The 26,820-nt window shown below is 38.7% G+C and overlaps 2 protein-coding genes and 2 pseudogenes across 3 annotated transcripts; 2 read left to right on the top strand and 2 right to left on the bottom strand.

Moving 5' to 3' along the window:
* Positions 1–1,311: 1,311 nt before the first annotated feature.
* Positions 1,312–2,686, top strand: LOC148719540 (QRFP-like peptide receptor; annotated as a pseudogene).
* A 2,811-nt stretch (positions 2,687–5,497) lies between these two features.
* Positions 5,498–6,602, bottom strand: LOC111335698 (uncharacterized). Its single transcript, XM_022941688.2, has one exon. It carries the CDS (start codon positions 6,395–6,397, stop codon positions 5,498–5,500), a length of 900 nt encoding a protein of 299 aa, XP_022797423.2. The 5' UTR covers positions 6,398–6,602.
* A 3,245-nt stretch (positions 6,603–9,847) lies between these two features.
* On the bottom strand, positions 9,848–26,694 carry LOC111335704 (TBC1 domain family member 5). 2 transcript variants are annotated; one of them, XM_022941694.2, is made up of 21 exons: positions 26,455–26,694; positions 23,501–23,654; positions 22,299–22,344; positions 21,968–22,030; positions 21,140–21,229; positions 20,822–20,899; positions 20,297–20,364; positions 17,995–18,033; positions 17,849–17,912; positions 17,545–17,627; positions 17,387–17,437; positions 16,067–16,148; positions 15,779–15,826; positions 15,301–15,416; positions 14,401–14,543; positions 13,548–13,657; positions 13,062–13,148; positions 12,536–12,886; positions 12,317–12,419; positions 11,492–11,571; positions 9,848–11,241 (listed from the first exon to the last, which is right to left on the bottom strand). In XM_022941694.2, exons 1-21 carry the CDS (start codon positions 26,564–26,566, stop codon positions 10,342–10,344), a joined length of 2,868 nt encoding a protein of 955 aa, XP_022797429.2. In that variant the 5' UTR covers positions 26,567–26,694; the 3' UTR covers positions 9,848–10,341. The 2 variants fall into 2 exon arrangements, with proteins under 2 accessions (XP_022797429.2, XP_022797432.2); XM_022941697.2 differs by lacking the exon at positions 15,779–15,826.
* LOC148719539 (uncharacterized) lies at positions 18,788–19,516 on the top strand (annotated as a pseudogene).
* Positions 26,695–26,820: the final 126 nt, after the last annotated feature.

Genomic DNA, 26,820 nt, shown 5'->3' with positions numbered 1-26,820 from the left:
CTGTGATCGCTTTTCCGTCACTCGGGTAATTATTCAGATTTCCTAAAGCTATTAACTCTGGTCACGGCTCTTAGCGGAAACCGATGACTGAGGATTTGTGTTCTATTATTTGTAACACCAACAAACTTACTAAAAGGATCCGCTGTTTCAGCGATGAATCATGGGGAGATACTTTGTGTATATTCTCCAGCGTCCTCACTCAACTCACGTTTTGATACCGATGAGTATATTCCGTATAAATAAAGAGAAACATGAAGTCACTAAAAATGTTTGTACGGAAAAGGCATGTAAAATTCCACCTTTTAACCGACCTATCGAGATCTAATTCATATTTAAATCACCATACCGATAACATTATGTCACTAAAGTCGAACCTCGATTATCCGGACTCGTTGGGACAAGACAAAATAGTCGGGTTAATCGGGGGTCCGGATGATCGATAATATGAAAGTTAACGAGAAAAAAATTATTAAATTAAGAACGCGACATTAAATCGTGAAACAAGACACTTACAAATCGCTTTGAAAAAAATACGGTCTACTGGTGATGGAACTATCTCACTTAGCAACAAGCAACTCTAAGCCAATCAGACCTCATTCAAATGTTCTTCACTGTTACGACGCGTGCGAGCGCTGCTTTTGCTTTTTGAAAGCGAAACAAACTCGCCTTCACTTCACTTTTCAACGCTGTAGAATATGGCTACTGATCTTGATCATGACAAATAAATATTCATGACAAAACTGGGACCAGAGAAAAAAGTCCGGAAAATCGAGGTTCGACTGTAGTATGACTATCTGTTTGTAAGTTTGAAATTTATAAATCGCCGACACTGAAGTGAATAGTTTTTTTAGAATATGCCTCACAGAAACCGAAAAAATTAGTTCACCGGGGTCAATTTACCGAAAAAAGGTCGGAAATTGGCTCTCGACTTAACATTTTGTCTCTTTGTCAGCTCGAAGGTTAATAGTAATTGCTGATCACTTTCAAACAAACCAATCAGCGCACGTGAAAAGCACTATGAATTCTCCTGTGTGGTATATGTATATGTAATAAGACGACAATTTTCAATTTTAAATTGTCATTGTCAGTAGTAATAATAAGAATATGATAACTACAAAGTTGCGAAAATTGCCCTTTTTGACAACCATTTCTAAAAGTAAATTGATCGTATTGACTGTCAGTTAGAAATGATATGCTTTTTAATCAGGTATGTTTTATTAATTTAAAATTGATCTGCTGCGTTCTCTTTTAGCAGAATACAGGAAGAGTACAAGTAGCCACCAAAGGGCTGCTGGCCGAAGAAAAAATGAATGAATGGATTCCTTATTTATATTGCGCCCTTTCTATACAATATTCAAAGGCGCAGTACCCCCCATCAATTTGATAGACACTACACAAAGATAGACCACAACACGGGGCACTACGTGCCCTACTCTTTTTGAACAGTGTGTGGGTTCTTTAACGTCCCACAAATTTTTTTTATCACATACAAGGGCTTGTGAGACGGGACCTCCATTTATCGTCCCTATCCGAGAAGACTAGAAAGTCTAACCATTTGCAGATATTATTACAAAGGCAGCACTTTCTTCTCAGTTATTTAAAGACCCTGAGTGTTGGTCCGGCCGGATTTGAACCCACGACCTCCCGCACAACAGTCCGGCGCTCTACCAATTGAGCTAACTGATTTCTTAGATCTGAGAATGTCGGCAAACGTGACCACAACCTTGAATGGAACACAGTCGAGCTGCTTCAACCTCACAGCACTACAGATCGGTAAAACCTTCACTTACTGTCTGCTATTTGTTGGCTCACTGGTTGCAAATACCCTCATTGGGTTAATTGTATACAAGACGAAAACCCTACGAAAGCCTATCAACTTTTTTATTGTAAACATGGCCATGTCCGATTTGCTGTATCCGATTTTCCTGTTACCTCGGGATCTAGTTCTGTTACACACCGATCCCCCTTCCTGGTTAATCGAAGGTACTTCAGGCCAAATGTTAATGTGTAAACTGGTTCCCTTCGCAATAAATGTCTCTGCTGCTGTTTCTATTTTGAGAGCCTGGTTCTGATAGCAGTGGATGGATTTGTAGCTGTAGTATTTCCCCTTCCTTCCCCACTGATCAGTTCAAAGCAGTACCGGTTGTTCCTTCTTGCCACTTGGATTATCGCCATGGCTGTGTTTTGCCCATACCTGCTCGTCCTCAACCTTGTCGAATATCCAATGAAGCTGTTTTGCGTGACACCATTGGATGGCGTATTTGGTGACTACTTGTCTTTCCTAGACTACATGACTACATTGTCTGTTGCATTCTTTTATGTCCCTTTGGCTTTAATTTCCATACTTTACTTCGCCATTGCCTTAAAAATTAAATTGCAGAAGATCCCAGGTGAGCAATCAGCTAACGGTAGAGAGCAATGTTTGAAGAGAGAGAGAAGTGTTGTGAAGATGTCCTTTGCGATCGTGATGGTGTTCGTAGTATGCTGCCTGCCACACGCTGCCATGCATGGTGTTCTTTGTGCGCTTTTCAACAGACAGTACCATGATATCATCTTGTACCTTCCATTACTTCGCAGGTATTGCTTGTTATCTTTCACGCTCATATTGTGCTGTAAACCCTTGAGTCTGTTTTGTTTTAGTGAAAATTATCGTCGGGCTCCCAAGAATCTCCTCAAGTGTAGTTAGTGAAGCCGGCTCTAATTCCTTTCCATGTTGTACAGACGTATTCTTCTGTTGACTACTTAGCTTTCAAATTTGTGCTAAATAAAATGTAATGAATAGATGGAAGCTTTATTTAAGTTTTCCGGTTTACGAGAAAACATGGGTTGCGTGTAATGTAAAGCCCAAATCCTTTGGACATTTTGACTTCAGTTTTTTTCCCAAGAATTGTTTTAAAAATAATATAGATCTAAAATGCCACTTGTTAAGTCACTTACGTTGGGTATGTATAAGGTAAACCTTTGTTGATCGGTTTAAATGATCACTTGAACTCTGGCGGCTCCCCGATCCTGCAAAGTATATTCTGAATGTTGATCATTATTTGACCATACATGTATCAAGCAATATTTTTGATTAATGAATAATAAAGTGAGGAAAAACTTAAGTCTGAATTAAGTAACGATGGATACGCGAGAATGCACCTAAAGATAAATTCAGGTGGCTTGACAGACATCCATGACAACCAGAAGGTGATTCTTATACCGCACAGCGAATAATTATGCCATTAATTTAACTAAGTAGACCTGAGAAGTTTATTTGATAAGTGAGAGAAAATAATCTAAAAATAAATCATTAGACGCAAGATAATTTGTTTGAAGGAGAGATGGATAGAACCTACATGATCATGGATGAATCACAGTAAAAATCAAAGCATGCGTCAAGAAAAAACACAGAGGAAAGTTACTGTTTTCAAGGAAATATTTGGTGGCACTCGTAGCCAAAATAATTACAGGTTTTAAAAATATGAACATTTAATTAAAAATGCAGTGTAGGTGTGTGGAGATAGACCATGCACCTTTTCTCTTTCACTATACTCCGTGTAACGGCTGCCACGCTTTTTGCCTGCTGTTAAGAAGACGTTAACAAACTTGTGCGCGCGCGACTCGCGTGCGCGTGCTTTGAGGTTACGAAGTAATCTCGTAAGCAAATCACGCGGACCCTTTTTAATGTTGACGTGTGCGATTTTTAGAGTAGAGTAGTTGAAGTTTTTTTTTAGTTTATCGTTTGGTTGTTGTCGTTTGTCGTAAGACTACAGTTTTCTGTGTTAGAGTAAGTGTCTGTTTGGATTTCCCGTTTCGCTTCCGAATACCTAACTTATATTGAAGTTCGTTTTGGTTCAATTCTTACAAGCGGGACTGTTATTTTACGATAAGTACTTGGATGCCACGATTACGTTAAATAAAACGATTCAAGGCTTGTCCGTAAAATATATCCTCGCTTCATAGTGTGTCTTCATTTGCGAAACTCATAGTTGTCGTCGAAATTTTGCTTCGCTTGTGTCGGCCGCTACACTCCGGTTGTAACTCGAATCTGCAGCTCCGATATTTCCTCAGCTTCAAATATTTGTTTATAGTCATATTGGATCTTCAATACCACGAAGTTTGCAAGCCCTTGAAAATATAGTAGTTTTAAGCTTTGATTGATAGGCTTTAAGCTGTAAAGTAGAAATTGTCGGGACTCTCCAGTAGTCCAGAGCATTAAAAACATTGGACGGAACTTTCCTGGCGAGGAGGTGTTCATATTGACCCATATAATGTATGAGGTGGGGTTCGTTGATGTTTTGTAAATTAGATTTTAAGAATTCGTCAATAAACCTTCCTCTTTCTCTATATTCCATTCATCATTCTCTTCATTGCCAAAGACCCCGACTTTATTAACGTTTTGAGAAACTACACAAGCCTCCATTTATCATTTGCCCAACATAATCAAGAACGAGTCAGTCAGCTGACGTCCTTCCTCAGACATAATGGAATCCGCTTTATTCGACTTTGTTCAATCGACTTTAGTAGCTGTGTAATCATTTGTTTGCGACGATTACGTTATTCCGGTCAGGGACGTAGCAAGTCATTTTTGGCTTATAAGCCTTTCCCATACCTCGTAAATTGGATTTTAAGAATTTTAGGAATTGGTCGATAAACTTCCTCTCTCTCCTTATTCCATTTTGTTAACGTATTGAGAAACTACACAAGCCTCCATTAATTCAAGAAATCTCTGTTGTCAGTGAGACCATCCACTCCTCACAGAAAGCTAGAAATATTGGTGTTACTTTAGACGATCATTTTCTTTTCAACGATCATGTTGCAAGTATCTGCAAATAATCTTTTTACCATCTCCGTCATATCAGCTACGTAAGAAAGTACTTGTGTGGTCGGACAAGTGGTCGGACCACTACTGAAATACTTGTTCATGCATTTGTATCTTCAAAATTGGATTATTGTAATTCATTACTCTACGGACTACCGAAATACCAAGAGTAAAAAAGTTACAGCACGTCCAGAACGCCGTTGCTCGTCTCATCTCTCTTTCACGAAAACATGAACATATTACGCCGATTCTGTTAAATCTTCACTGGCTTCCGATCATCGCACTATGTTTAAAATTCTACTCATCACGTACAAAGCTCTTAACAATCTTGCACCATCGTACATTCTTGATCTACTCACACCTTACGTTCCAGCTCGTCAACTACGTTCATCATCTAAAAATCTTCTTGTGATTCTTCGTTTTAATTTGAAGATATACGGTGCAAGATCTTTTTCCGTAGCTGTCCCCACACTCAGGAACACTTCGCCGTCCGATATTATGAACAGCTCCTCAGTGTCCGTTTTTGAAAACAAACTTAAAACTTTCCTTTTTAAAGAAATAATTTTTATATAAATACTAGCGCTAAGAAGTCACGACGTTTCGACCTCTCTGAGGTCATTTTCAAGTGAGTAAATTTTCCAAATCAGCATAAATATGTTGAAGCAAGTTGAAGACGATTAAATGTGGCGAGCGCTAAAATATGGGAAAAAGTGTAAACAATATACAATGAAAGAGAATAAAAGAATAAAGGAATGAAAGAATAAATTCATCGTAGCACGAATTGTTAAAAACAAATAGTTTGGCTCGAATTGAATCGCATAGTTTGTTTAGCGTTGGTTTCAGTTTTTTGATTAAAAAACATTTCAAAAACAAGACAGGTTTGTTCTGACACTTCCTTAAGATTTGAAAACTCTGTGCGATGTCTTCTGGCTCCATGTCGTGCTGCTCTCTCAGGTGGTGTCCGATTGCCGATCCTTTGTGTTCTTCAATTCGTTGGTGTAAGTGTCGGCACGTGTAGCCGACATAGCGTGCATCACACAGGCCACACTGAAATGAATACACCACGCATTGTTGACTCACAAGAGGCGGTTTGTCTTCCCTGACCCTAATTTCATTCTTGATCTTTTTACTTGTATAAACTGGGCTAATATCTACGTTGATCTTTCGACGGAGGTCAGCCAACTGTTTTCGTACTACATTTGCAGATTTCTGGTCCTTGTAGGGCAACACGATTCTGACCGGGGCTTCTCTTTTATCAGCCATTCGGGTATGTGAATCCTCAGACACTTTTGATTCAACGAGTCTGCGAATGGTTGACTGCACAAGGTCATTAGGATAGCGCAGTCGGGAGAAGATCTCTTTAAAGCGTTCACATTCCTCGTGGAAAAACTTCTGCGTAGACAAGAGTTGAAACGCACGGTTTAACATGGTGATCAGCAGTGACCGTTTGTATCTGGCGTCAACGTGACTGTGATAGTGTAGCAAAAGCCCTTTGTCCGTCGGTTTTCTGTAGACTATGGTGTCTGGGCGGCAACCATTCCTGATAACATCCATTCCGAGAAAGGGAAGCCTGCCATTTTCTTGGAGTTCCATTGTGAAATCAATAGAGGGATGATGCTAAACCTACTTGCTCTCCCAGTGCGTTTGGGCGGACTTGGTATCGCAAACCCCGTAGAATTGGCATCTCAAGAGTATGAAGTTTAGGTAACTGTTACTGGACCACTGACTCAGGGTATCATACATCAAGATCACCACACTCCAGATGAAGCAGATAACAATGCTGCAAAGTCCCAGGCAATAGCTAGGAAACATGAGACCCTGAAAGAATCTTAAGAGAGGGTAAAGAACATGTTAACACCGAACTCGCTCAAAGTGAAAGAACAAGTCGCATCAGAAAGAGGTGCCTCCAGTTGGCTCACTGTTATCCCGTTAAAAGACCTAGGATACGATCTCAATAAAGGAGAATTTAGAGATGCCCTTAAGCTGAGATATAATTGGGAATTCTCTCGGACATCCCAAACCGGTACCTCTGTGGTGACATCTTTGACGTGGACCATACGATGACCTGAAGAAATGGCGGATTTGTGATACAACGCCACAATGAGATCAGAGATCTGGAGGCGGCACTGCTTAGCACCGTATGTAAAGATGTGGAAATCGAGTCTCCCCTGCAGCAGATTACCGGAGAAATTTTGAATAATGGGGCCAAAGCTTCCCAAGATGCGTGTCTTGATATTCTAGCCAGAGGTTTTTGGGAGCGACAGAAGTCTGCATACTTTGATGTCCGGGCATTCCACTCTTATGCTGACTCCTATCGTGAGAGGGCATCTGTGCAAGTCCTTAAACAGCACGGAAATGAGAAGAAACGAAAGTATGCCAGTAGAGTATTGGAGATAGAGCAAGGATCCTTTACACCCCTGATCTGAAGTACCACCGGAGGGATGGGCACTGAATGCAAAAGTTATGCAATAGATTACGTTGGTGGAGGTGTACGTGAAGTGAACGTAATCAATTACATAACTTGCACTTATTGCAAAAGGTTATACATCGGCGAAACAGGAAGACGACTAGGTGACCAATTCCGAGAACACCTTCGCGACGTAGAAAGGAATGACAAGGACGCATCCAAACCAGTCGCTGGACACTTTAATATACCTAACCATCCTAAACAACAAATGGCAATCTGCGGTCTTTCCTTACATTTAGGCAACACGGAAAGTCGCAAGACTCTTGAACAAAAGTTCATCTTTCAAATCGGCACTCTTAATCCCACAGGTATCAACGAACGCTTTTCATTCCACTAATTGATTCGTGTTTTTCTCGTTGCCATGTTCCCACCAATGGCGTACCTCCGCTTCTATATTTAAACCCACATACAACCCACAATTTCTCCATTCGCTCTGACGGTGGCCAATTTACAATTTCAACTGACTTGATACAACCAAATTACCTTGTTACCCCCACCGACGCAGCACCACAGTTTCTTTAGAAACTTTTAGCTTTTATTCAACTTCTTTGAACTGACGAGTGGGGGATGGAAGGGAAATACCACAGCTCCAAATCGTTCCACTGCTATCAGAACCAGGCTCAGAATGGACACAGCCGTGGAGACATCTGTAGCAAAGGAACCCAGATTACACAACGCTTGTCCATCGTTAATTTAAATAAATGGAGCTATCTTTGAAGACTAAACTGTGGATTCAGCACCTCTTTAAAAAAATAACGGAACGTTTTCTTAATTCGCATTGTTGTTTACAATGTATTTTGTGTCCACTTTACCGATTAAAAGACATATTTTAGTTTTTATTTCAAATTAAACCAAGCACCACCTGATGTAAACAAGGATGTGCGCTCTGAATTCAATGTGTTAATGACGGTAAAGCTGATGTGGGAAAAAGCCTGTTTGTATTGAATGTTTGATAAGGGGGTACGAAGGATCACATACTAACGCAAGGAAATATGTTCTACAGCATCTTGTACACCGTTGATATTTTTCTCAAACGTTCCTTTCTAGCTTGATGCTTTCAAAATCGAATCCCGCCTTGCGTATTTGTGTTCTAGCGTTTCTTCAGGAAACGACCTGGAGACTCTTTACGGCTGATCAGTCAAACCCAAAAATGACCATAATTTTGAAGGCTCGTAATTTTCGTGTTATGGTGTTTCCATTATGATTATTGTTTAGTATAATTTCTCAGATGACTATAGAGAAGCCCACGCTCTATTTATTCGAGAATTGCGTCAAATCTTGCTAGAATCTCCTCACGCGGGATGATTAAACAAAGAAGAGTTCGGCGAATTTGGTGACAACTAAGGAGGCTTTGGCGACTACTGAGGAGAGCTTGCGACAACTAATTTTATAACATAACCAAAGTAAAGCGCGCGCTCTGATTGGTCAATTTAGCGTCCCCCATTTTCCCATGGGTGTACGCTGCTGACGCGAGCAAATGCAAAGACTATTTTTCCGCGCTTGCTTGTTTTTTCTGGTCGCGTAAGATTTGTTCTGTAAGTCCTGTAATCAAGTTTAATGTCTTTGCGTGTGGCATGGTTGCCCATATTGCCCGAGCCAGAGGCTCATATAATCGCAAGACAACACCCACCCATCCCACCCCAGGGGAGGACATCCATCACAAAGTAATCTCGTGCGTGGGAAATTAACGTCTCCTACCCCTAACCCTGCAGGAGACGGGACCTCCATTTATTCGTCCCTATCCGAGAAGACTAGAATATCTAAACCATTTCTTGATGCTATAGAAAGGCAGCATATTCTTCTCAATTATTTTAAGACCTTAAGTGTTGGTCCGGCTGGGGCTCGAACCCTCGACCTCCCGCACATCAGTCCAGCGCTCTATCAATTGAGCTAACCGGGAGGCGGTTAAATAAAAGGGAACTCCTTAGCTACAAAGTATCAATGTTATGTTATGAAACAAATAGTAAACACCACAGCGTACACTATTGAGTTATGGATGCACTTGGGAGGTTTGCTAAGCACTCAAGAAGCTAGAGTCGCTCTCGGCTATCGCCTAGAGCGACTCTTACGCTTCTTTCGTGCTTAGCAATTTCCCGCGTGCACCATAACTCAATAGTATACGCTGTGGTGTTTACCATTTGTTAATTAACATAACCAAAGTAAAGCGCACTCTCCGATTGGTCAGTTCAGCGTCCACCATTTGCCCACGGGTGTACGCTGCTGACGTAAGCAAATGTAAAGACTAGTTTTCCGCGCGCGCTTGTTTTATTCTGGTCACGTAAGATTTGTTAAATAAAAGAAAACTCTTTTGCTACAATCTATCAATGTTTTATTATAAAACAAATGGTAAACGCCACAGTGTACACTATTGAGTTATGGATGCCGTTGGGAGGTCTGTTACGCACTCAAGAAGCTAGAGTCGCTCTCGACTAAATTCCTTGCGCGACTCTTACGCTTCTTTCGTGCTTAGCAAATTCCCATGTGCATCCATAACTCAATAGTGTATGCCGTGGTGTTTACCATTTGTCAAATACTATAGGGGTTTTAGACAGAAACCAAAAACCTCTCGGACAAGCCAAGGTGAAGACATAATATTTATTTGACGAATCAGTTATTCACCTATTCGAGCCTATATGTATACTTTTCCATATCTTTTATGTTAATTTAGAAAGCAATCTGTGTCCCAACTGAAAACAAAATGTAAGCTTTATAGTCGAACTTGTGCCCAGCTTCTTTACATTTGTTGCCTCGAGTCACCAGTTAATAGCGGAATTTAATTATTTGATAAGCTGCAATTTTTCCTAATCTCCTAAAACCTAGTCAACCTCGCGGCCATTTTATGGGATGTCACACGATTGACGCAACCTCAAAGACGTTGCGTGACATTACCTAAGACAGCGTCATTCCGCGACAACTGCGAAGCGAACAGTCCATAACTTTGACCCTGTTTGTGGCAAAGCAATTCAATTCACAATTTAATTCAATACAACTATAAAAAAATAAGGTAAATATAAAATTATAACTAAATTTTTCTTAAATTCATCTATAGTTCAAACTTGTTTTAAGGAAGCTAAAATTCACCACTGCTTTCCAAAGGGTGCGATTTAGGCTTGAGCTCATTATCTGCCGTGCCGTCATGATTGACAAACACGAATTCCCTGCAGGGAGAATCGCTTCGTAACACTCCTGTAGAAAACGTATCGTTACTGCTCTCTCCTTCAGTCAGTGGGTCAGAAGTGGGCAGTGAAAGTTGACTATCAGTGTCACACAGAGGATTGGTATCACATGAAGTAGCTCTACTACCTTTCATTCTCTGAAAATCATTAGCTATTGATTCTTCTTTGTCACCATCGCAAATTTCATCCTCTCCTCCAGGTTTATCATGAGATAGCAGATCGGAATTCTCGACATTTCTTTGTGCCTTGGTATCACTGACTCCCTCCTCTCCATGAAGCAGAGAATTTGATTCAGTCGACTCCAATATTCCATTTCCTCCATTAAGAGGAGACACCAGGTATTGTGTATCATCATTATTCCCGCCTTCATGAGTGGCTAAAGTTTCCTCCGCGTTTTCTGCCTTTCCATCATGCTTCCCCGCGCGGACCTCCGCGGTTATAGTTTCTAACTCTCTCAGCTGCTGTTGAATGCTTTCAATCTCAGCCGAAGTCATTGAAAATTCCTTTCCTTTATTTTCCTTGCTTACCTCGCTGAAATGCTCAGATTCCTGAAAGTTTCCTTGCTGAACATCACCAGAGATAAAGCTGCTTTCAGTTTCATCTGAGTTTTCAAAGTGTCCAAAGTTGGCCATCATTGGAACAGGAAGGTTCTCAGGGATTTCACTGTCTTTCTGTTGATTTTGTGGAGGAATTTCCAGCCGTGAGGCAATGTTGTTATCAATCTCCATAAAATCACACTCTGTCTCAATTGTTGATCCTCGGAATGCCAAAGTTCCTTTCAATAAATCCCGAACCTGTTGAACATTTATTGTGTATTTAATAAAATGTATCGTTGTCTCTAAAATCGTATTCCCCTCTTTCCCAATTCATTACAATTTAGCACTTCTGTCTTTTCATCGAGCTTCAAGCGTCAAAAATGAAAAAGAAAAAAAAAAAAGAAAAAAAAAAAAAAAAAGGAACTTGACTCTGTCGGAGTTAATGGTGGTTGCTACAAAAACAAAATCCATATCAATGTTAAGGTTCACAGACAATCATATTTCTTGCCTGTTTCAAGCCGGCTAAACACAGATAAACGATATCTCTAACACAATCTTCTTCTTTCGTAAGTTCGTCTTGGAGAAGATCTGAGGAAATAAGACCGAAAAAAATACACATTGAACGGGGTTCCACTGGAATCTATACCTCACCATCCTTACTTGGGAATTGAATTGTCTTCCAATCTGAATTGGAGCTTTCATATAGAGAATATTATGGGGAAGGCTGATAGGTCCCTTGGTTTCATCAGACGTAATCTTTATTCCTGTCCAGAAAGTGTTAAAAGTCAGGCCTATCTCACCCTCGTCCGCCCATGTCTAGAATACGTCTGCAGTGTGTGAGATCCACATTACTCAAAAACACTGTCAAGATATTGAAGTAGTTCAGCGGCGAGCCGCCAGATTCGTGAAAAACTGCTATGTGCGCGAACCCGGTAGAGTTACAAACCTCCGGAACGATCTGAACTGGCACTCATTAGAACTGAGACGCAAAATTGCGAGACTTACTGCCATGTACAAGATAGCGAAGAAATGGGTGGCTATTAGTAAGAGTTGGTGAGCATGCATTAAAAAAAATGTCAAATATCTGTCACGATCTAACGAAAGAGAAATAATCGGGTATCTAACAAGGATCGGAGTCTAAGATCTCCTAAGCTCTGCCAACCAAGCCAAAGAGGACAATTACCTTACCTGCTGTTGAGATCAGCCATGGCGGGTGCGTCCTGCGAGAATTGTTATTTGTCTTACTTTTTTTTTTTTTACCTCCGTGCTCAATTGAAAACGGCAACAAAAGGCGTCTCTTACTTTCGAAGAGTGGCTATGAACTGGTACTCACCAACGTACGAATCCATTTTCCTGCCACAGTACAGATACAAGCCTTGCATTTTATCGAGCTCTGATTTCAGAGAAGACACTTGTTTCTGAAGTCGCTCGTGGTCCTGCATCAGAAAACAAAGATAAAGCGTCGTTTTGCTGAAGTTCACATACTTGAGTAAAGCAGATATTTTGAATTGTCCAAAGAAATATTTCAAGTCATTCAGAGTTGTTATCTAACCTGAGCCAATTCGTCATATTCAATTCTCGAGCGAGTCCTCGGCCGGGCCATAAGTTTCCCTTTGAGCGGATTGCTGAGCGACTTCAAACTCTTCCCAGAACCGGTCGAGTGCGACCCAGAGTCCGTGCGCTCCCTCAACTCAGGAGCTGGAACAGAGGCAGGTCGGGCTGGCCGTAGACTCTTAAAGATGAGCTCCTCTTCTGTTTCGGCGCTATTGTTGACACTGAAGGTCTGGTGACTAACGGTCTTCCCAGCAGGCTTCACAGATGCAGGTCTTGTCGGTTCAATGAACTGCTGATATCTCTTGGTAAATGACGTGAAAGCAGATTGCGGCCTATTTGGTCCCTGTTTCTATGGCAACAAAAACGCTCAGGGTAGAAATGGAAAATGGGCCATGAGAATAGATCAGTTTTAAAAAGGTTCTCTGCACAAGAATGTGGCTAAGAATAATACTTAAGAATATTTTCTTGGAGTGTTCCTTGATCTACGTACACACACAGAAAGGTCACCTGACAAAAAGTGTTACCTTTCTCGGTGCAAGTGTCCCGGATGAATCCATGGAATGAGAATCGGATGGACGTGACGAGCGGGGACTGGACCGTGAAGATGACGGCTGGTTGAGGACATAAAAGGAGTAGACAAAAACGACAACGATTTTTAAGTAAAAATTCTCTTCAAAACCGGCATGCTGTCGGGCGGAAATGTAATTGGGGACTAGAAGAAAAACTCTGCTCTTGAGTCTGTTCGGTTTGCAAATAGGGACGTGCTATCCGTGAATATTCCTATTAAAAGTCGGGATTGTTACTGATTCCTTGAAACAATTTCACAGTTTGAGCCTCCAATTAAAGGGTGTCTCTTAGAGCGCCCTCCTGGAAGCCCTGTAATTAATTCAGTTCCCTTTCATTCTACATGCACCTCACATGGTATTCTCCAGGACGAGCAGCAAATCATTGAGTTATGGGTTTCTGAAAGCATAAAAAGGTCAGAGAACAAAGTGGGAATTACCGCTCACCTTGTTCTCTCTCATTGTTAAAGCTGTTTTGACGTAACGGAACACGTCATCGTAGACACGTGGAAACTTCATCAGGTAACCTATACAAACTGAGTAACTTCCTGAAAGCACTGCAGACAAACAAAATTCAACTGTAAGTTTCAAGGGGCCAATGCAAATCAATGTTTCCACCAATGAAGGACTTCTGATCAATGGATAAGCGCAGGATACAAGTACAATTTCTGCTCCTGGAAAGCTACTACTAAAATCGCAGCTTAACAAAACCGTTCGTGAATGTTGAAAAAATATTGCTCTAAGTTGTTAATTTTGTTATTTGTAATCTGTCTTCAATTTCCTCGCCTCTGCTGGGGCTTCTAAATTTTAGAACACCGCGTTTTCTGCAACGCAGTACTGGTAGGGCAGCGCTAACTAAAACTTAATGCTGAAAAATAAAAACCAGCCGCTCTTCACAAACAACAGACCGTTTTCACGCTCTTAACACCAAGAAGAGGGTGTTACCTTACATCTCTTCTGTATATATAAATATAATCCAGTAAATCATTTAAGTTGCCAAATAACCAACGAGAAAAAGTCCGAACATCATATTTGCTCAGTTTCCTTAACCACTTCAGCTTTAGTATTAAATACGGTGACAAACACTCCGAATAGAACACGCTTTTCGCGAAGATATGATTCTATACACTTGACGATTCGTGCACTCCACCAAACAGTGTTCAGAAGTTAGTGTTTAATCTGCCACACCTCGTCCTTACGAGACGAGATTTGCAACAAGAGTGAGGGTGTCGGCAAGGAATCCAGACCAGTCAGCAATAATGTCGTCATTTTCAACCGTCCTTGGTCAAGTTAGACTTACGTTTGTTTCTAATGGCCTTTAGCATGCTAATGTAAATATAATCCACCAAGTCCAACATGGGACCATCAGCGAACAAAGCATCCCATAGTACAAGAACGTCATCCATTGGAAACTCGCGTCCAAAGAGTAAGCGAATCCAGCGACTGCCAAATTAAAATAAATAAATAAATAAATAAATTAAAATAAATAAATAAATACGTAAATTGAAGCTCCCCCCTTAGGGGCTTTTCAGCCACAATGTAGACTAAATAAGTGCTTAAAAATCCCCACCGACAGAAGGCAGACCAGTGGGCTATTCACAGAGCGCAACCGAGAACAAATTCAGTGAGTGGCAGGGTGGAACCGAGACAACGGATTATAAGTCCAGCACCCTAACCACTCGGCCACGTCGCCTCCTTAAAACAGATGCACAAAGTAATGATACCGTCATGTTTCCTGACGTTTTAAGTGAAGGTGCCCCCTCGACGACGAAAATAGAGATTATTCCAAGGAAAGTGCGCACGAACGATTTTTATTCACGAGCTGCGATGCACCGAAAAAACTACTCGTTCGCTGCGCTCACTTATTAGTTTTTTTGATGCATTGAAACGGGTGAATAAAATTTGTTCAAGCACTTTCCATGGTATGTTGTTTTTATTTTATTCATACTACGATTTTTTTTAAGAAGATCGACACATTTCAAAGATTAGAAGCGAACGACTGTGAAAATATATCGTTCGTCCGATCAGAGACACGAACGATATTACTTCATGGTGTAAATCTCAGTACATATGAGATAAATCATTATTTCACCTGGTTGGGCGACTATTTCAATGGGATATCATTGGCGTATCTGTATATATTAATTTCCAACAAGAATTGAAAGCAATCTGGGATAACGGTTCTTTGCTCTTTACTTACAGTCCATAGACTTGTGGAGTAATGTCCAAGTTCTTCAGGTGAACCCATAACTCAGGATCGTATTTTCTTAGCATGTGTTCTTGGATTCGATTCAGTTTCTTTACAATGGCTGTCGACTGCATCATTAAATGAACATTAGATCTCAAACTTAAGAAAAGTGATCGTGTCTTCGTGGGTCTGATTGTCCAATCGATTAAACCCACGACTGACTAAAAATGAATTTCTCCTAACAATATCCATAAGCTGTCCAGCAGAAATGTAAAGAGAATCTACATGTAGAGCAGGATGACGAAACTACTCGCGTCATGCCGCGAAAACCGGGATAAAAATTACTAAAAACTTGCCCTATCCCAAAGAACTCCTCCCCAGGCTGACATTCGATACCCTGATGCAAACCGACAAGGTAAAAAAGTTGCGGAATATAATATCGTCTCTCCCGAACACCGGATTAGAAGTGTGACTGTTGAGTGTAACTTACTGGTATGATTTCTTGATCTGTGAATGGTTCAACGTGAGGATCCAAAAACTAACAAAAAGTGCATTTGAAAAAAATAATAAAATGTCAAATTATATAGTGCTTGTGAAGCGTGAAAAAAAAAAAGAGATATACACGAAATAAAAAATGTACAAGAAACAAAATAAATGAATAAAATAGTTCGACTTGTGTTGACTTGCAGATGGTTGCAGCATATTTCTTCCCAGAAATTCATAAACTACAAGCACAGTCCTTGCGTCCTCTCATCACTAATGATACACTTGCACTCACTTTATTTCTCTCAGGAAGTCCTTTCACTGGTATCTGAAGATACCAAGTTTCTGTCTGGTCCATAAGTTGAACAAACAGTGCACTGGTCGAACAAAAAAATACCCATTTTTAATTTTCCTTGAAATAAAATTAAGATGCAACACTCGGACCACAATACACAAAAAGACACAATGCAGTATGATACAATTACCTACTACTTTACAAGAACTGGTGTACCCCTTAAAAGTCAGTACTCGGGCCTATTGACCCATCCATCCAGAGCTTATCGCTTAATGCCCACTGGATGGGATGCTGGTTTATCCCAAGGTTACCCCCCAGAAATTTATCAGGCTTCCCTGACAATTTGCCAGTACCCATTTCTACTCCTGAGTGGAGAGAGAGAGAGGCACTGAGAGTAAAGCATTTTGTGCAAGAACAACACATTGAGCCCACCAGGTCTCAAACCTGGGCTCTCCATAAAGCCCCTGCATCTCCCATGGTTTGCTCCTTAGGGTCCTTAAAATCATCAGTTTTTCAGGGCTCGACACTAACAGTACCAACTAGCCACGAACTAGTAGAAATTCAGTTTTGGCTAGTGGTTTTCAATTTCCACTAGCCAGTTTGGCTAGTAAACAAACTGAAATTGTTGTTACATCTAAGTTGTCACAAGCCACTTGGCTAGTAAGTTGAAAAGTTAGTGTCAAGCCCTGCTTTTTCAGTCTAAATTCCTGAAAGTTCCAGTAATCAAATGCAAACTACAGAGAGTACATAGAGTTTAACCATTTAACTCCCATATGAGAGAATTTCTCCTTATATCGGACAGGCAGACAAACGAGGAGAATAAAATCAAACACCAATTAGGGGATAATTGATTTAGTTGATCCAATACCAAATTCTCTTATCCAATATTGGTAGAAATGTGTGGCAGACAGTAAATATATCTTATTAACCAAGCGCAAGGGCTGTACTGGGAGAATATCGGCCCGAAGTCTTGACAGCATGGACCAAGTGTAGTGAGGTCTGTACAAAAAAGACAGAGGGCCGATATTCTTCCAGTACGGTCCCGAGCAAGCTTGGTTAATAAGAGATTTATTATATGACTGAAGTTCAAAGGGACACAAGTGCAGTATCATTTGGGACTATTTGGAACAGTGCCCGGTCCAATACTGAGAGAATATTGACCGGCAATAGAGCATTTTGATTGGTTGATTTTAGTTATTGGCCCTCTGACTGCTCGAGTCATGTAATAAAGAGAATTACAAAATGGGATCTCAGAAGTGTGATGGTAACTTCCTTTGTGGCTTTGTGATTACAAAAAAAGAATCAAAACAGAATACTCACAAAGCATCATGCTCTAAGTATTTTGGGTCCATAAGAACTTTGGCCATCCCCCTGTAAAATATCACAAAAGGTATTGTCATGTTACCTTACTGGTAATTTAACAGTACAAACAAGAAAACATTTTTTTTTATTTTAAACAGAGGCTAACTTTAACTTACAAGCTTGAACCTTCAATATGCTGATAAATCATTGCATCCTCTGTTAGAACATACACAATTGGAGCAAGAAGCTCATGCATTCCCTGTGAACAGTAATCAAGAAATTCATAAAAGGCTGAGTTGTAAGTCAGGACACAAGATGTACCTCTTACTTGATGGTTTAACATAAAATACATGCAGATATTTTGGTAAAGATTGTTTAACAATGAAATCAGAACTGACTGGGGTTCAAATTATCAAGAGTAACACAGGGTTGTTCTCTGTCTTATGATTATAGCAAATATTTAAACCCTAAACCTCATACCTGTTTATAGCTCAACGCTTCATTCTTTTTGGCATGACAAAACAGTATATTAAGCATCATTTCCCTAAGAACAAAATATGTTCAACATCAGGACTAAGCACTTGTCTCAGAAAAAGTTATGCTTCTTTTAAAAATGTTCCACTTACTTCACTTTTGACTGCTGGAAAAACTCAATTTCTGGAGATCTGCAGAAACATATATTCATACCAGGAAGTCAAAATGAAATCAATCTTGAGCATTTTTGTTCGCTAGTGTTTAATGCTATTCGAACTAATTTAATTAAATTAGCTAAAACTTACTTGACATGTTCATGATTGTATTATTTCATGGGCATATATAAGATACCAGTATTACCAGAGTCTATTATAAACGTACCAGTTCTCCCTATTGTTTTACTGACTACAATAGCTAAGTAATACCAAGTTAGAGGATACTGTGCAGATGTATGTTCAGAGGATTCTGAGTAAGACATGGTATAATGGCTCACATATTCTGACTGGTGATGGAAGGAATCAAATCTCTAGAAGAGCATCATACAGTGGTTCAGTTTTAAATTACTTTGGTACTATTTGCACTCCAAGCTTTGACCACTTTGGTGTCTAGTTTAGTTATGGAAACTAAACCCCAACTTCTGGTGACATAGTTATAAATGATTTAAAGGCTTGGAAAAAGTTTGATCTTGCAGCCATCTTAAAGGGATACGCTACACCTCAGAGGAAGGTTTTCTTAAAGGTAGTATTTGTCCCATCATATCTGAAAAATGACGAAAACTTTGAAGAATGGAAGATTCAGAGCAAAAAAACCGTGCTGAAAAGCCCAATTTTGCCCTGTTTCGAAGACTGGAAGTGAAACTCACTTAAAATTGAACACGTGAGTAATGACGTAGAAGTGAGAACTCGTGTGCTTTGCTCTACGGCTCAAACTGAAAACAAAGGAGCTATGGATTCGGACGATTTGCAAAGTTATTCTTCGTTGCCACCTTCTTCTTGTGAGAGTGCCAACGAAATTGCTTTAACGGACTGTACAGGCACCCAACCATACCTCTTTGAGCCTTATGAGAGCGAAGCCAGCTCTGGTATGGATTCGAATGAGTCCAGTGAGGAGGAGACAATTGAGCACTTACAAAAACACGGACTGGTAAGCTTCAAATCGTCTCGTGAATAAGCTTGATTATTGTAAACTTTCATAATCTTTAAATTGGAGTATGAATAGAATAAAAGATATTGATAAAGTTTCCTTGTCACATTGACTTTTTCTTTTCTTTGTGCATTTGGAATGCGTAATAAGCTGGCTGTTTTATAATTTTGGCATGCTAACAGTGAATGAGAAAATTAGCTTATAACAGCGTCTTATGTTGAAGCCTTACGACACCTTTCATCAAATTAAAACGTTCACTTAGGTGTACTTGTGGGAACTGTCAGTGACTGACTAGAGTGGTTGAATGCCTACTGATGCTGTTCTGAAATTGACTGTGTGTTGGCAAAAAACAAGGAAGTGGTTGAAACCGAAGGACTTGACGAACCCCTGGTGTGTATTATTCAACACCCAGAGTTTAGCGCTGTTTGCTTTAATCAGGGGCTTCTTCAAATGACATGGTATCAGTTGTTAAATATGGTCAGAACAGCGCTGGGTTTTAAAATTGTTTTCATGTTTAGCCCTAACGAATGAGCAATCATTGACTGTGTTTCAAATGAATCATCGGAAAAGTGACTACTGCAAAGTTTGCTTGAGGCCGTCTGGTTAAAATTTGCTCATGTGTTTCTCACAACATTCGTCCATTCACAAGCACGTTGCACATTTGAAGGCCAGCCATGGAGACTCACTCCGTCTTTTGCAGTGTTCGAACACCCACCAGCTACACAGTGATGCGGCATGATATGGTTAGAAGGTTCTTTTAGAAGCAAAAAATTAACCTGATCTTGGTATTTTCACGAGCGATCTCAAAACATTTAAAGCCAGAACAAGGAGCGAGTTCTCATATCTACGTCATTTCCGGTTTTCACCTAGAGCGCCAATTTCGAATAGCATGTTCTGAGACTTTCTCTCTTGACTAAAAGTAAAGGAAAATTGACAGATTTTCTTTGCAAACATCTTTTATTCAAACTATAAGGTGTCTTTTTTTAGAATGTCCTTTTAAGGTGTAGAGTATCCCTTTAATACAACACAGCCTATCCAAGAAATTAAGGGGGGGTAAGTTTCTAAAGAAACTGTGGTGCTTTGTCAGTGGGGGTAACAAGGTAATTTCAATTGGTTTTATCAACTATGTTTAAATTGTAAATTGGCCACTGTAAAGAGTTAAAAAGCTGATGCTTAGAGTGTTAACCCTTCATGAGAGCAAATGACAAAGGGCTAATGCTCAAAATGTCAGCCTTTTAAAACTCTTTACAGTGGCCAATTTACAATTTCAATTTAGTTGATAAAACCAAACTATCTAAGGAATTGACTTACAGTCTATCCAGATCCTGTTTGATTGTGGACTTCAACTCATTATCTACAAAGTACTGTTTCCATGGGCTCTAAAAGTGAGAAAAATTATCATCCATCATAATTAAAACTTATTTGAAACACATTTCGCAGTGACAATGCTACATCTCAAACTCTTAATATATTGGGTTATCAGTATTACATTAGAATTATAATACAGGTCTAATAACTGTATAAGCTGTCAGTGTGAAGGATAGAAAAAGAAACTACTGTCAGTAGCTACATTCAAAATTATGTTAAGCTCAAGCTTGATGTAAGATTGACCTGAATAAAATTAATTAATATAGTTAATTAATTAATATTAATATAATATTTAATTAATATAGTTTTCCCAAGATGGATATCAAACGCACAGCATCCTTTAAACCCTTCAAATACTTGAAGTTCTCATAAGCTGCCAACCAAAAGACTCTTAGACCAGGCACTTTGTGGCAAAAATGCTTTCCATTCATTTCAAGTTCTTTTTTTACTTCCCACACATGCACTTACAGCTTCCTCTTGTGAGAGAGGATTAAAGACTGACAAATCCATGTCCTCATTCTTTTCCTTATTTGGATCAAACAGGCACTGAAACAAAGGGACATATAACATTATTTCATGATTTAATAGAAAACTATTGATTAATATGGTAAACTTTTAGTTCAACTTTCCACTGTAACAAAAGTGAGAGATGTGGCATATTACCTTCTTCTAATAAATAATTAATGAAAAACAATTTGGCTGAATGTGTTACATGTAGAAACTGACTTGTAAACTTCTGTTGCAGATGATATTTATTTTTATTAATAAAAAATTGAAATATCTTACATTGTTCTTGAACTTGACATAGTCATTTCTAAGTTTAGCCGTCTTTGTTATCCATTCATCCTTTCGATCAGGGAGACACTCCAAGAAAACCTAAAAAAGATTTGTATCATATATTTATTTAATCACTTTCACCAGAGTGTGGTGAGGGTTGCACAACAGAGTAAGGCTCCAAATTAAGTGCGCCCTATATCCCACCCATCCCACCCCAGGGGAGGACATCCATCACACAGTAATCTCGTGTGTGAGAAATTAATGTCTCCTACCCCAGCCCTGCAGGAGACGGGACCTCCATTTATTCGTCCCTATCCAAGAAGACTAGAATATCTAACCATTTCTTGATGTTATAGAAAGGTTGCAAATTCTTCTCAATTATTTTAAGACCCTGGGTGTTGGTCTGGCCAGGGCTCGAACCCTTGACCTCCTTCACAACAGTCCAGCGCTCTAGCCATTGAGCTGACATGATCATGAAATAAATAAATGAGCCACAAAGTCCAATCAATCCGTCCAAAAGATATCATGATGTTTTATCTAATCCTTTTCCTAGTTAAAATCTCAATAACAATTCTCCTCTCTGCCCTCTGTACATTTTTTAATGATTGTTAGTAGCTTTCAGAATTTGTAGTCAAGTCAAATTGTGTTGATTTTTTATATCTTCTCATCACTTTCCTGGTTGATGTTGTATTGATATTGTAAGGAGAAATTACTCATTGGTCACTTGCAAGGGGGGGGGGGAAGAAATTTAAAACCTAAAACCTACAAAATACTCCCTCTTCCCCACCCCCCCAAAAAAGATTCCATGCCTGAAGAATGAATACCAATTGCACATACTTTCCAGCAAACACTCCTAAACTTGCAAAATCGAAGCTTGCCATCCAAAGCATGTTGTCTGATCTAAAAATCAAAAAGAGAAAAATAATTATATGTTTAAGTCAATTTTTCCAAACATGGACACTGGTATCTATACATGACACCAGCACTTAATTCACATAACTTCCTTAAGTTTGTGTAGTGAGTGTTTGGCCAGCAGTCCTTTGAAGAGTATAAGTACTGACATCTCTTTTACTTTCCCATGAATTGTTAGACTGCTACTGACACTTATGTTGAATTCTTCAGAACTACATGCACCCCTAACAAAAAGAGTTGTCGATAATTTTCTTACCTTAGTGTAATATGTAGTTGAACCAAAAAGAACCTCCCACTCTTGCCTTAAAAACAAATTAAAACAATAATAAGAACATATTCATATCATGAGGCAATCAAATCAAATGTTTTTATAACATTGCTTGTAAATTCGTGCAATCAAATTCAATAGCGCGAGTGTACTTAAATTCTCTCTTGTGCACGCTGGTAACGTCAGCAAACAAATGCCTCGCGAAAAAAAATTTTTCTTGCAAGTGACCTCAGCATTTTTCATTAAAAAATGGGAAAAATTTCTGCAAAAAAGTTAAACTAGACATGGCAACAAGCGAACAAGCAGATGAAGATCTGCCTACTTTTTCTTTGGGAATGGATTTTTTAACTCCCGAGAAAGAACCCAGAGAAAGGGAAAACAAGACAATCAATGGTTTCATCTCCTTTCGGAACTCTAACTTCATTTCCACGCATGAATTCACCTGTTAGTTTTTGACCAATCTGAGACAAGATCATTGAAGCATGGCGAAATACTTTTCCGAAGCAAAATAACCAATGCATTGAAGTGTAAGAGAGGGAATTTCTGCCCTTTATACATAAACTACAGTGTTGAAAACATTATAATAAAAACAATTGGTTCAAACGTCACCTGTGCGTTCATCGAGATATGAAGCACTCTGGAAGTTTGGAGAGCATTCAAAAAGCTAGAGTTGCTCTCAGCTATGCCTCAAGCAACTCTTACGGATCTTTCGTGCTCTCCAAACTTCCTGCGTGCTTCATATCTCGATGAACGCACGCTGATGTATGAACCAATTGTTAAATTTTGAAGCACAACCATGCAAGCTACACACTTAGATGGCTTGACTTGCACGTCTGTCAGAAGGTCACCTTGTTTCTGTGGCTACTGTATTAAAGTAAATAACTAGGTCTGGGGCCTGTTTTAGTCTGCTATGTTCTTCCCTGTTTCACCAACCTTAACCATTTTCACTCCCAGATCTCAGATCTTTACAAAATTAGTTTCTCTTTACTGTTTGCTGAACAATTTTCATGATTTAAGTTTGGAGAAATTGGTATTTGATCAAATGGTAATCCCCTTATTGATATGTTTCTTTATTCCCCTAACTTGTCTGCTTCAAACTGTATTGATATTCTAAGGAGAAATTCTGTATTGGTCGCATATGGGAGTTGAAAGTTTAAAAATCAGGTTTCAGAGTGGAAAGCACAACATACTCTAAGTTTTTCTGCTCTTCAGACAAATGAACCACTGAACTTGCTGAGCTGTAGTCTGAGTCAATTTCACTTCCATCAGCAGAAATAAAACTGAGTCTTTGTGTACCAAGAGGATCTTCAAGAAATGACAATCTTCCAGGTACTAAAGGATCATCTGCAAAATGGAAAAGTTCATAACATGCAGTGGTTTGTAAATTTATAAAAATAGATGAGAAAGATGGGGGAGGGGGGTGGGGGTTTGGGTAAAATGTCTCATGTGTAGGCCCTGAGAAACTCAATCCAATGACCTTTGAACCTGGAATCCTCTAAAAGTCTCTGTCTACTCTATTTGAGGTTCCACTTTTCCATCAGCCATTTTAAAGTATACATTTTATAAATAACTTATTTTATCAATACCGTACAGGCAGAGCAGTTTTCCATTGGGTATTGTCAATGAGCCAATAAGAACTCAAAGTGAAACCAAGCAAATTCCAGGAAGCCTGGAAATATGTGACTGACTAAATTGCGATCAGCTTTAGTTTTGAATATGATTTATTAAAAAAGTGAAGAAAGTTTTCAGGGCCAAACACAACAAAATAAAGCAAAACCAAAGCAATCCTGGTTTACCTTCAACATTCAATTGAAAAGTTCTCTATACAGAGGGTTTTCATTATAAAAAGTATGCGCAAGAGAATAGTGTAATAAAAGTAACATGAAAAAATTGTCCATATCTGAAAAAAAAAAGCTGAGGCTTTTAAAATGTTGCAGCTAATTCTGGGTTAAGGAGCCTGAGAACCTTCTATCACTGATACCTTATGATACCTTCAGAGAATTAATATTCCTCGCATTTTACCAAGGATAAAAAATGAAGGAAAGATCTTGGTGTAATCCTTTACTAATCTAAAACAAAACCATAGTCCCAAAGGCAATCTACTTTTTTTTACCATGATAGTTTTCTTTATCAAAGAACTGCACGCACAATGAAGTATGAAATTGTCTTCCCTAAATTATTCCAAAGCAAAAGCTTAAAATAAATGGTAAATTGGATGGACACATGCTCATGAATGCTGAATTTCTTCAACATAAACTAATCTTGACATGAAAATGATCTAAATTATTACTATTTGATTTAAATTCTCTTTGTATGATAAAAAAAAGGTAAAAATTCACAAAAAAATGTTAATTCAATACAAAAAAATTCCATTAACTCTTAGAAAAATATATAATTCCTAGAAATTCTTAAATATGATGGATTACAAATTAAAATAACTAAAGTTTAGAGAAACTCAGGGATTTGAAAATGATTTTATATTTTGACTGATCTCATTAATATAAATGACCACAAAACCATCACTTTTCTAGAACAGTGCTATAATGGATTATGACATTGACAGAAGTTAAAGAAGAATCCCACATTTCAATGAAATATTATATTTTGACTCTTCTCATCGATATAATATGACGATATTGAAGATGTTCTGTTTGATTAAGCGACAGCCCATTCCTCAGGGATGTCTAGCATTGTTTTAATCCCAAATCACAAAACCCTTTCTATAAATCAAAAATCAGTTTTCTCATAAACCAGTAGCAGATCAAAAATTATCTCTTTCTTTCTCAGTCTTGTTACAACTCTTTCATTAATGAATACAAGCATTCAGAAAATTTTGAATTATTGACATTGCATTTAGTATTTGATGCACAAAGTCATGATCTGTTTCCTCGTTGTCTGCTGGCAACAGAAAAAATATTTTCTCCATGACTACTGCTTATTGTTTAAGCAAGTGTTAATTTTGTGACTAAATAAATATTCCAACAAGAAGAAAAGAAAATTCAATGCCATCATTAAAATTGAAATTTTACTGCTCCCAAACTTTGTGGATTTCATTTGAAGGTTTAAAGATAAAAATTAAAACGAAACTTTTTTAATTGTGTATGATTTCAGAAATACTATGATTCAGTCTTCAATTAAAGACCTAAAAAATGCTTAATATATATAGTTCTATCTGTTTCTGGGATTTTCTTCTTGGGAAAGTTATTTATCTAGGATGCTGAATTATTAAACAAGATACCTTCTTGCTTTCTTGTTGAAAAAATAATATTTTCCCGATCAGAAGAAATGACCGACTTATAATTTACCGGAACAAATCATACTGTGCAAAATAAACTAGAAAATCACGAAACAACAACGCATTTGGATAGGCAATAAAAATGCTCGTTTTAGCAAGAAATTACCAAAGAGTTTCGTCATTATATTTAAGGAAAAAACGATTTCACATTTATATTCAGCGGCCACTTAAAACAAAAACTGTACGCTGAAAGAAGCTTAATAAACTGTCCTTCGGGAGAAAATGGCTTCATCAGATCTCATAAAGAAAGAGAACGCCGGCCTCGAGACATATTTACTCTAAATCTAATCAAATTTAATCAAAAGTAAGCTTGGCAATTCGCTCCCTTCGACCCTAAATTTTCACTTCAGAATTTGTCAGAGTTGAGTTGATTTCAAGAACAAAGTTATTATTTATATATACTGAAACGGAAAATCGACTCCATGTGTCATTTTTTCCAAGAACCGGAATTTGAAATTGGATCACCTGCAAACGTCTGCAAAACTCACTTCATGTACATTCGACATGAATTCATAAACACTCCAGGCAATAAACGACACTTTAAACTCCGGGAAAAAAGTCGATGAAGATATCTCTCCATATGAAAACTGAATAGGTCAAGATCGACAATCTATTTATAACGCAACTTCAACGAGGTAAATGACATATGACGCATATCACATGAAGCAACATTGTAACTGATTGTAAACATCGTGTCGATCGAAGAAAATCATGATCAAGTTTCCTTTCACTCATTTTCAATTGATAATACTAAAATACCTTATATTGTTCTTCAACGTATAATGGTAAAGCGGAAAAATACCATTCCGCACAACAGAACTAACTCAGATGGAGACTTCAGATGCCTACCTCTGTCTTCCTCAACAGGGCTTGGAGTTTTGGAGCCATTACCGAAACGATCTAAAGCTTTCAATATGTCGTCCGGTGAGATATTATTTTCCTTTCCTGAGTTTTTATCCATTTCATTTAAGAGTTTACGCGCCAAAAATCGCCGTTCCAGGTCGGAAAAATCATTTGTTTCTTATTAGAGGTGGTTCCTCAACTTGTTTGGAACCATCTTGCCACTCGGATGGAAATATTGTGGGCTCAGATTAACTAACCAACACTGTATGATCAAATGCGATTTTCTCCTTGGACAATAACGTTAAGATTGACATTTCTCTCTTGGAAAGAATAGTTCACTCTGTATTGAAATAGTTACATTATCAGATATGC

The sequence above is a fragment of the Stylophora pistillata genome, chromosome 12 (genome assembly GCF_964205215.1).
Source record: "Stylophora pistillata chromosome 12, jaStyPist1.2, whole genome shotgun sequence".
NCBI classification, from domain to species: Eukaryota; Metazoa; Cnidaria; class Anthozoa; order Scleractinia; family Pocilloporidae; genus Stylophora; species Stylophora pistillata.
Note: the sequence above shows the minus strand (reverse complement) of the source record. Positions and strands in the feature narration are given on the sequence as shown.

Coding starts and splice junctions, on each gene's coding strand:
- LOC111335698 (XM_022941688.2), bottom strand. CDS start 6,397: ATGGAACTCCAAGAAAATGGCAGGCTTCCCTTTCTCGGAATGGATGTT.
- LOC111335704 (XM_022941694.2), bottom strand. CDS start 26,566: ATGGATAAAAACTCAGGAAAGGAAAATAATATCTCACCGGACGACATA. Junction 20,365..20,821: donor CTCTCTCACAAGAGGAAGCT/GTAAGTGCATGT, acceptor TCTCACTTTTAG/AGCCCATGGAAACAGTACTT. Junction 12,420..12,535: donor AATATGACGAATTGGCTCAG/GTTAGATAACAA, acceptor TTTCTGATGCAG/GACCACGAGCGACTTCAGAA.